Raw genomic sequence first — 11,114 nt, 5'->3', positions numbered from 1 at the left:
GTTTTTTTTTGAGAGGTGATGGAACAGAGTGACTGCAAACCTGAACAGATAATCATAGAACTGTAGAGTTCTATGAATCACAGCTTCCGAATCCCTTGCATGGGTCATCAAACCTGCATTTCACAAAACTCCAAGGAAGAAGAACTCACCACATCTATGGAGAGTCCACCCTTGTGTCATTCTAACGAAGTCCGACTTGCGTTTCATTAATGCATCACATCTCTATCCACCTGCTTTATGAAGCAACCCATCAAGTGGGTGAAGGGGGTGTGTGACAACTTACCAGTCTGTTATCCTGGGCTGCCAGTCTTCAGCTGTTGTACCACCAAGGACTGTTTCCTCTCTGAAGGCTTCTACTAACTCCACACCTCTCTTGAACCTCAGATGGAGAGGAGCAGTCGGCACCTCCGCATTTTTGCAAAGGGGAAGAGAAAAATAAAGTTCCTCCCACACTCTGTTTCGTCTTGAAAAGTCACAGGAAGTGGAGAGCAGAGTCAAAAGCAGCCTGCAAGCTGCATGCACAGCCAGCGGTGTGGGCACTGGCCTGTTCAGATTAGGGCACCTCGGTCAAAGCTGCTGGGCTGAATGCAGCTCCCTGAGATCTCGGCTGGGGCCTGCCAAGCGTTTAAAAACAAATAGACCCACAACGTAACTGGCTGTGTTTAACTATATAAATTCTTTATACATCATATAAACACAACTCTTTTCACATTATCTAGTTGAGTAGAAGCAATTAAGGACCAACATTTAGAACAGGAAATACAAATAGATCAGTTCTTATATACGTAATGTCCAAACAGAAGCTTTTGTGTTCCAGGTATGTACAAATGAATTGGTGGTTGTATAAAGAATTTATATAGTTAAACACAGCCAGTTACATTGTGGGTATATTTGTTAGTTGAATTTACATAACTATTGGTTTGATAGTGTTGTGTAAGGCATTTAAAAACAAGCACACACACTCTTTCCAATCAGTTTTGCAGTGCTCAGCCAGGAACCCAAAGCTGAGATTGACTAAGCCCATGGTGGGCTATTAGTAAGTCACCAGCAGGTTGCGTTTGGGTCACCCATTGTGCAGGTCAGGAATTGGGACCGCAGATAATACAAACCGCTAGTGCTGAGTTTCTAACTGGAAGCTTCGCCTTATCTAATCTAGTTTATCTAACTTAAACTATTACTAAGATTATCTAACATAGCTGAACTAATTTGGCAACCTCTTCTCCCCCAGTCTTCTAGACAAACGATGATCAGGAAATGTGGTCTACAAAACAGGATATAAAAAAACAATTTCTGCAAGATGCTAACTACTGCTGCTTATTTTGCACTATCAAAATCAACATATAGCCATTTTATGTGGCACCCACATGGCTTCACGCATGCTATCTTGCTGTAATCCTCATAACAGCTCTCTAAGGTAGGCCAGTAAGGATCACATCAGTTCTGCAGATAAGGCACAAAAGGCTTTGAAGTGACTGCCAAAAAGGACCCCCTAGCGAGTTCCTGGCAGAGGCAGAGCTTAACCCCGAAACTGAAGCCAAGACCTCACTGGCTAGGCAAGGCCCAGTCTGCCTCCTGTTACCGAGACAGCCCTGTCCTGTGTTTCCAGGCTTATCAGTAAGGACTAGTGTGTTGTTCTAAAATAATCAAGCAGAGATTCTCAGGATGTCATGTTCTGTCTTACACAGCATAAAACAGCCTGAGGTTCCAGTTCAAGAGCTTTGGGTTCAAATCCTGGTTCAAATGTAATGGCGCCCTAAGCACAGCCCCACTCCAAATGTCTGGATATAGTTTGTTTTGTAGGGATGGGATATTGAAGAGTGTTCCACGTATGTATGTGAATAGGTTTAAAGACATGTGGCCACATAACAGGAAAGAGGGTGCTCTCCTCCCCTGACCTCTCTCTGTTCCAGTCATGGGGAGTTCAATTAGGCTGCCATTCTGATTCCGTTTCGCTGATCTCCAAGTCTGCAAAGAGAAGAAGAGGGGAAAGACAGGCCTAAAGTCCGGTGTAACTTGGTAGCACTGGGAAGAGTCCACAGTTCGAATCTCAGCTCTGCCACAAACTTGCTTGAAAGCCTTAGGCAAGCCTCCAGCCTCCCCTTCTGCAACATGAGAGATGAGGATACTGACCTTCCTTGCCGGATTGTTGCACAAGCTTATTACAACTTGATGCCCAGGAAGAGCTTCAAAGTTCTATACAAATGCACCCCAATTTTGCAAATCACAACCAATCTTCAAGCGTATTTTCCCACCAGCCTTGTTTTCAAACCAGCGACAAAAAGAAGCAGAGCTCCAGTTCTCCGAGTGGCTTAATTCTTCACAGGGAACTCTGGGAATTCTTAGGAGACCCCCCCCCCCAAGCTATATCTCTTCAGTACCCTTAACAAACTACAGTTTCCAGGATTCTTTGGAGAAGCCAGGACTGTTTGAAGCAGTATGATCTAAACAAATAAAAAAGAATCTAAATATCGTCTAAAAATGAGTTTAGCTCTGCTTTAAATGTATAGTGCAGCTGGGGCCAAAGAGAGAAAGGAAGATTCCCTCTATCCATGTTTTCCACAAAATGCAGACATTTTTAATTACTCTTCAACATTTCCTTCTTTTCTCCTAAGCTAAAAATCTTGAAATGCTTTAGCTTTCCTCAAGGGTACTCCTCTCCCCTCCTGTGACGTCCAGCAACTGATGATTTGGTTCCCCCTCCCCAGCTTCACAATACCCTTTCTGAGATATGGAGACTGAAGCTTCCTTATATACCAGGTGAAACAAAGTTTCCATATTATCTAATGATTGGCAGCTGCTCTCCAGGGTCAAGGGCAGAGAGGTCTCTCTCTCCTCTGCAACCTGATCCTTTTTAATGGGAGATTTTTATTTCATGTAAGAGGGTCTCTGCCCCACATCCTTCAAATGCAGGCACACTGCAGCTTGTGATAATTAAAATCCAATTCATCACCCTGACACCACAACAGAGAACAAAAACAGTTTGGATTTTCCACCTTGCACACCAACGGATGTTTGGCTGGCATGGCTTAAATGCCTGCCTGAAACTCCCCTGTAGATTCTGCCTATGTCTCTTGGGGGGGCTGACAGTTTTAAGGGGGGGGGAGTGTTACTGAAAGCAACACATTCAATAGCCTATTGACTTTGCCATGTTAATTCACATCACAGAACCTTCAGAACACAAAATAATTCCTCATAAAAATCCCAACTTTTAAGAATTCCTTGCACCCTACAAACACCAGTTCTCCAACAAAGTGGGGTGATAAACAGCACCACAGGACCTACTTCTTGCCTGAGATGCTCTATCTGCCTCTGAGCTGGACCACTTCAAGCAGGGGCGACCTGGTGGCTGCGTGATGCACGCTCAGTTCTCGATTCATCTGCCTTCGCTTGAGACAAGTCTGCACAGGGTCTGGGATGCTGAGGGTTGCTGAGCCTGGGACCTTCTGCAGGCAAGGCTACTAAGCTAAGGATTCTGCGCCCTAGAAGCAAGTGGGGGTTCCCAGACTAACCAGCTTCGCAGTACTCCACATCTTTGAGGAAGAGTCCATCGGGCGGCGCGATGGTGTTGTTGGGGTAAGCCATCAGGTCCCTGATCTCCAAAAGCCTTTGCACCTGACAAGGTTCGAGGCGGCCCTGGCCGACGGACACCAAGACGCCAACCATTCTCCGCACCTGGCAAGGGAAGGAAGGGGAGGGTCAAAAATCAATCCGGCGTCAGACAAGTCCCATAATCTGTACCTGTTAGGGCAAATCCAGGGGCTGTATCCCTTCTACGTCAAGAGTCAACTCAATAGGATGAATCTATTGTTAGTCCTTGTCCAAGTACAGTGGTACCTTGGGTTACAAACGCTTCAGGTTACAAACTCCGCTAACGTGGAAGTAGTTGCTCCGGGTTCTGAACTTTGCCCCAGGATGAGAATGGAAATCGTGGGCCAGCGGCACGACGGCAGCGGGAGGCCCCGTTAGCTAAAGTGGTACCTCAAGTTAAGAATGGACCTCCGGAACGAATTAAGTTCGTAACCCGAGGTACCACTGTAGAGCCATTTAAATCAATGGGCTTAAGGTGGTTGTGTCCATTCACTTCCATGGGTCTGACTCGGGGTTATATCCAACATTAGACCTGGTCGGAGTTGCCAGACCCATTCAATTGTTTGTTCATTCAAAAGATTTCAGGGCAGTTCACAGAATAAAATACAAGATAAAACACAGAAAATAATTAAAACCAAAAGAACAGAACAATAACACACATGCCCTTCTCACAGTTATATTTAAAGGGCTGTAGGATATTAATCAGCAAAAGCCATGGAAGTGAATGAGCATGAACAGCCAATGGAACGCTGCACAAAGGAATGTGCATTTTATTGACTTACACAATTAAGACCTTGGGGGGGGGGCTAAGTTCTCGATTTCTTAGGATCCCCCCTCTAATAATGACAAATCTCTAGGCCACCAGACAGCATGGGACTCTATTTCCCATCAACTTCAGCCAACAGCCAGGGGTGATGGGAGTTGCAGACCAGCACCATCGGGAAGGCTGTAGGCTCCCCATCTCCCCAATAAATAAATAAAAACTTGAAGAATGGCGGTGGTAAGACAACAAACATTTAAACAAATATTGACATTGTCCCATTGGATGAAAGAAGAAAATAAGCTTCTGACAATTAAGAGAATTAGACGACACCAAACCAGCTGCCTCCATTGGTTCTAGCTTGCCAGATCTGAATATGCTTGGGAACATCTTTCTGCATTTGTCTCTCTAGTCTAGGAGGGGTCAGATTCAAGGCAGGGGGTTAAACAAAACCTCTGTGGTAGAATCTGCCCTGAGCAGCCGCCGCCAGGGACAGGAAACAGTCCCAGACATTGCTTCCAGGGGCTGCTTGTGGGCTTTAATGCCTTTTACAGTTCTTGCTCAGCTGTTGAAGTTCAGTGGGTTGCCTTGGCCAAGCCACTCCCTTTCAGACTGGCCCACCTCACAGGCTTGTCGTGAGGCTTGGCAGCGGGTGGGGAAGAACGACGGAGTCCCCATCTTGAGCCCCTTGGGAGGAAACAACTTGAAAGAAACAGGCCTTTTCCTCCGACCCAGCAGAGCTGCTTTTATAAAAAGGTCACATGGGTCAAAGAACGCGGCAGCGCGAGCCTGTTAGTTTCAGAAAGGAAACTTTAGTTCACTGCTCTCTTTCCTTTTGGCGGGAGGGCGGAGGTGAGCGAGCGTGTGAACACCTCCGGTGTCACCGACTTCTGCCCTTGCAGGGTCTTGTGGGTGGACCACAAGCAGAGCCAAAATGCTGGGCTCCCCCCGCCCCATTTTCCTGCAGCAGGATGTCAGATGGGTAAAAGAGGGAAGGGTTGAGGCTCAGTGGGACAGTTATCTACTTGGCAGAGGATCCCAGATCTGCAAAGGATCCCACATTCAACCCCCACCATCTCCAGGCAGGGCTGGGAATGCCTCCCTGTCTAAGAACGTGGAGAGGCGCTGCCGGCCAGTGTAGGCAACACTAGTGAGGTGCATCTGTCTCCCTCATCACTGACTCTTAGGAGAACTGTAAGGGCATTCCTGTTCCCTATAAGGGTTGGAAGATCCTGGCTGTGGCAGCCTTGGCAGGGTAATGCTTTTAGAGGCTTAGGTGGTTTCTAAATATGTTTTTATGTCATTTTGAGTTGGGACTGCTTAAACGTTTCTTGTCACCTGCCCTGGACTCTTTCAGGAACAAGGGCAGGAGAAAATAAAGCTAATAAAGAAGTAATAATGAAAGCAAGAGACAGCTTCCCACGTGTCTTCCTAACTCTGTTGATCAGAGCGTGGTGCTGAGAACGCCAAGTTTGCGGGTTCGATCCCCATATGGGAAAGCTGCGTATTGCAGGGAGCTGGACTAGATGGTGATCAGGGTCCCTTCCAACTCTACAATTCTCTTATTCTATGACTTGCAGCGGTGCAGTGGCAAAGCGCAGGTCCCTTCCTGATAGTCACAGCCATGCCCCCTTCGAAGATTATACAGTGATTTTATAATCATGAAATACTAATAATAATGGATACAATCCAACAATCAGTGCACATCTCCACGTGTTGCCTTTCAGCTACATCTACTATTTTTTGTGGGCAAATGATTTGGAGGTCTCCCAATATCTTCTTTCACAGCAACTTAAAGTTGTGTCTTCCTCGAAAGTCCACTGCATGCAACAGAACTTGCCCCCCCCCCCCACTCCCTTGAAACCAAAGCCTTCTGTGTTCCTAAATACTGAGCTTTGGGACACGCATACTCTTGGGCATTGTTCCTGCACGCCTTCTCCAGAGGGACCCTAGGAGACAATCCTCAGTGGCTGACTCACCTCCTTTCACTATGATTGGCTCCAATCAGCCCAAAACGTGGGAAGACCTCTCCTCAGTGGCCAAAAACCTTTCCTATTGTGCTGATTGGGCGATTCTTGGACCCAGGAGACAGAAACCACTACATCACGGCTCGTTTGGTGCCATTTCCAGGGAAGGGAGGGAGGGAGACCTGTTGGACTGGGACCTGGGAGGTAAAGGTAAAGGGACCCCTGACCATTAGGTCCAGTCATGGCCGACTCTGGGGTTGCAGCACTCATCTCGCTTTATTGGCCGAGGGAGCCGGCGTACAGCTTCCGGGTCATGTGGCCAGCATGACTAAGCCGCTTCTGGCGAACCAGAGCAGCGCACGGAAACACCGTTTACCTTCCCGCCGGAGCGGTACCTATTTATCTACTTGCACTTTGACGTGCTTTCGAACTGCTAGGTTGGCAGGAGCAGGGACCAAGCAATGGGAGCTCACCCCATCATGGGGATTCGAACCGCCGACCTTCTGATCAGCAAGTCCTAGGCTCAGTGGTTTAACCCACAGCGCCACCCGCGTCCCTTAGGGTTAAACCACAGAGACCAAGACAAACCTGGGAGACCAAGGTTCAAATCCCCACTCAGCCATGGGGCTCACGGGGTGACCATGGGGCCAGTCATTGCCTCTCAGCCTACCTTACCTCACAGGGTTGTTGTGAGGATAACGGGGAACAAGGTGGTGGTTCTGTGTGGGCCACCTTAGAGGAAAGGTTTATGAACTTATGAATGAATGAATGAGGGAGACTGTGGAGGTGGAAATGGAAATGAAGGTGTGGAACAACAACAAAACCTCAGACAAACCAAAAATAGCAGCCGCCCCTCTGTGAGATAACAACTTGGAAGGAAAAGGATGTGGTTCCATCTGCCTCCCTTGCAGCTGACCACATTCAGATGCAGGCTGTGGAAATCTGCGAGACGGCAGCTTTCTGGACCCTTCAGGAGGTTGCAGTTTTGCTGTATTTGCAGGGGCTTTATATACTCTGCTCTCCCACCCTGGGAAGGCCGCCCAGAGCAGTCAGTAACTAAACATTTCCTTTATAAATGTAAAACCCCAACCGCCACCACCAAATTACAGCGCTCCAAAAGTTCAAGGAGGGGACAGCGGTTGGCGGAAGAAGAGAAGGCCTTTTTGCATGCAAAAGAGCTCAAGACACTCCTGGCAGGGCAGGGAAAGAATCCCACACAGCTGCTGCCAGTCAGAGTAGATGATAAGGAGCACATGGGACAAATGTTCTGACCTAGTGTAAATATAGCTTCCTAGGGGAGCATGCCAGATCTGAGGCTGTGTGCATAAATTCCTAGCATTTAAGAAGGAAGGGGACCATGTTGCTCAGTGGGTGGAGCATCTGTGCTGCATGACTAAGTTTCAACCCACCACATCTTTAGGAAGGGCTGGGAAAGAACCCCTGGAGGTGGCCATAGGAACACTGGAAGCTGGTTTATTACTGAATCAAACAACTGGCCCATCTAAGCTCAGTATTGTTTACACTGATTGGCAGCAACTCTCCAGAGTTTTCAAGGCAGGGACTCTCTCCCAGCTGGGATTGAACCTGGGACCTTCAGCAATCAAAGCAGATGCTCTGCCACTGAGCCACAGCCTTTCCCCAAGGTTGGCACAGATGAGACTGAGCTAGATGAGCTAGTGAAAGACAGATTCCTATGTTCCTCAGGTGTAACTGCAGCTCAGCGGCACATAGGTTTAATCCCTGACATCTCTGGCCAAAAGGACCAGGTAGGAAAGATACTTGACTGCAGCTCTCAGCAGTCCCAGCCTCTGGGATCATTAGCAGCTGGAGTCCAGCAACATCTGGAAGGCCAGAGTTTCCCCTCTCCCCGAATACTGCAGGGTTCTTGGGGGAGCCACAGGCCAACACAAACAGCACTTCTAGCTTTCACCACCAGAGGGCACTGCCCTCCTACACTTTGATGCTTCTATTCAACATTTCCATTTTAATCTCTCTCTTTTCATGCCATGCATTTAAAGCACATGGCTTCCACTCAAAGTACTTTCCTCCTTACAGAGCCACAATTCCCAGTGCCTTTAAACTACAGTTCCCAGGATTCTTTGGGGAACTATATAAATGTGTGTCAAGCGCACTTTAAATACATAGTGTGGATCTGCTGTTTCCTGCCTAGGGTACTTTGGAGCTGTACTTTATCTAACCAAGGGGCAAACACTGATGCCCGTTCACCAAGTACTGACATGCCACAGCGTGGGCATAAAACCAGAGGGGGCGGCAGTGAGAAGACTGTGTCAGTTTCCTTGGGTTTCTGATCCAGTGTAGATGTTCCATTTTAAGAGTTAAATAAATCTCAGCCCTTCATCGGATGAGGCTATGAGACAGTGTTACATAGACACTTGCCTCAAAATAAAATTTTGCACCGAGGCCCTGCAATTCGAACCCTGTGCCCAAGGCAAGCTGGACTCTGCAACCCAGACCAGCAAATTACCACGCACTCCACTGTATAATTCGTCCTCCGTGTTTGCATTCTTGTCGTGTAAGTGCAAAAAGGGAGACTAGTGTCCCACAAATCATGGGAAACAATCAAGAGGTACAGAAAACTTTTTTTTGAGTTGGGGCAGCAGTGGGATCTGTCTGCAGAGCTGATGGGAGAACTAGACACATGCCCATCTCAACTTCAAGCTCCCAAACTTTCTGCAGCAATTGCCAGTGATCTAAGGAACTGCCTATTCTGGGCTAAGAAAGCAGGGGGAGCTACCAACTGCCACCATGCAAGGACTCTTCCATGAAATGTGCTCAACATGCAAGCTACCAGGCTGTGAAAGGGAGAAGCTGATGGCTTGTGCTACATCCAACAGCCCTGACATGGCAGCTATTTTGTGATTGCCACCCAGAGCACCCTCTCAAAACTTTAAACATTGACCCCCAAAAGACCACCAGCCTTTTCTTTAATCCAAGATTAGGGGGGGTCCTATAACAACACGGGTGTTGTTAGGATGCGGGTGGTGCTGTGGGTTAAACCACAGAGCCTAGGACTTGCCGATCAGAAGGTCAGCGGTTCGATTTCCTGCGACGGGGTGAGCTCCCGTTGCTCGGTCCCTGCTCCTGCCAACCTAGCAGTTCAAAAGCACATCAAAGTGCAAGTAGATAAATAGGTACCGCTCCGGCGGGAAGGTAAACGGCGTTTCCGTGTGCCAACCTTGGGGAAAGGCTGTGGCTCAGTGGCAGATCACCTGCTTTGAGTGCAGAAGGTCCTGGGTTCAATCCCCAGCAGCATCTCCAGGTAAGGCTAGGAGAGACTCCCTGCCTTGAAAACTCTGGGGAGCTGCTGCCAGTCAGTGCGGACAGTACCGAGCTAGATAGAGCAACGCTCCAACTTGGTGTGAGGCAGCCTCCTTTGCTCCATTTTAATTCAGGCCCTCATTCAGGGACTAGAATAGTACTTTATATTTAGGAGAAAGAATGCAGCAGAGATTCCAAGTTCACTTTGCTGTGTGTGTGTGTGTGGACTTGGAATGTGTTGTTGTAAGGTAAAGGTAAAGGGGACCCCTGACCATTAGGTCCAGACATGGCCGACTCTGGGGTTGCGGTGCTCATCTCGTTTTATTGGCAGAGGGAGCCAGCGTACAGCTTCTGGGTCATGTGGCCAGCATGACTAAGGCGCTTCTGGCGAACCAGAGCAGCGCACGGAAACACCGTTTACCTTCTCGCCAGAGCGGTACCTATTTATCTACTTGCACTTTGACGTGCTTTTGAACTGCTAGGTTGGCAGGAGCAGGGACCGAGCAACGGGAGCTCACCCAGTCGCGGGGATTCGAACCGCTGACTTCTGATCGGCAAGTCCTAGGCTCTGTGGTTTAACCCACAGCGCCACTTAGGTTAATAAAGGAGTGTAAAAACTGGGTTCAGGCCAGTTTAAAGCTGGCTTTTGTGGGGAGTTAGCTTTCACAGTACCTGTTTGTAGAGAAAAGAGGGGGCTGTAAACTCCATCTCCCAAAACCTCAGATGGCTGGAAAAAAGCAAAGAGGAAAAAAATGTTAGAGATAAAACAATCAGGATGAACAGAAGGAAGCACTTTTTCAACACTGTGCACTGTTCAACTCTGGAACTCGCTTCTGCAGGATGGATTTTTGCTACCACTCTGGGTGTTCCCAAGACCTCCTGAAGAATGATGTGGGCCCATCAGCTGACAGGCAGGAGGAGTGCACCAAAATCAGTTTCAAAAATGAGTTTCCCAACTGTTGCTTTGCTAGAACAAGGCATGCTCTCGCTGCCTATCAGCTGACTGGCACTGAGGGCACACCTTGCTCCAACAAAGAAGCTCACCGTAAACATGCATGTGGGGCAGGTGGGTGTGCTAAAGCCAGATTTGGACTGTGGGCTGGAGCATCTCCACCCATGTTGTCAGGCCAGATTGGTGGCAGCGGACCAGCTGTTTCGCGGGGCTGCTTCTCCACCATCTCGCCGGCCCTGATGAAGCGTCAAGAGCATTTTGATGCCCAGCAGACCCAGCAGCGCCCTTCACCTTAGCAGTGAGGGTCAGGAATGGAACCTCCAGGGACAGAGGCAGTATACCTCTGACCACCTGGGCACAAGCGACAGGGGTACAGCCACTGCCTTCATGCTGGGGGAAATCCGATGTACGCAGGGTAAGCTTCTAATAAACCAAGCAGCTCAGAAGCCACTTCAGCAACATATTTTAAGTAGGAGTGGACAGATCTGTCGATTTCTACTCCCTGCCACTTCCATGTGTGGAGTTGATACTTTTTAGTTGATTTTCATGTGTAACAATTTATTTCTTG

The 11,114-nt window shown here is 48.3% G+C and overlaps 1 protein-coding gene across 4 annotated transcripts in view; it reads right to left on the bottom strand.

Moving 5' to 3' along the window:
* PUSL1 (pseudouridine synthase like 1) overlaps nt 1-11,114 on the bottom strand; it is a 69,246-nt gene that overhangs the window by 18,226 nt on the left and 39,906 nt on the right. Inside the window, exons 6-9 of one of the 4 annotated variants that reach the window (XR_014567437.1) lie at nt 10,267-10,321; nt 3,510-3,672; nt 1,896-1,965; nt 284-405 (exon numbers count right to left, since the gene is read on the bottom strand). Coding sequence is in view for 1 of the 4 variants with exons in the window: in XM_083752833.1 (XP_083608959.1) it covers nt 1,922-1,965; nt 3,510-3,672; nt 10,267-10,321 (262 nt within the window). In the remaining 3 variants the exon portion in view is untranslated. Of the gene's footprint in view, nt 1-283; nt 1,966-3,509; nt 3,673-10,266; nt 10,322-11,114 lie in introns of all 4 variants that reach the window. The other 3 variants (XR_014567439.1, XR_014567438.1, XM_083752833.1) reach the window with 3 other exon arrangements.

This window comes from Podarcis gaigeae (assembly GCF_964106915.1).
Source record: "Podarcis gaigeae genome assembly, chromosome: 8".
Taxonomy (NCBI): Eukaryota; Metazoa; Chordata; class Lepidosauria; order Squamata; family Lacertidae; genus Podarcis; species Podarcis gaigeae.
The sequence above is the reverse complement of the archived record's forward strand: the minus strand, read 5'-3'. Positions and strand labels throughout refer to the sequence as shown.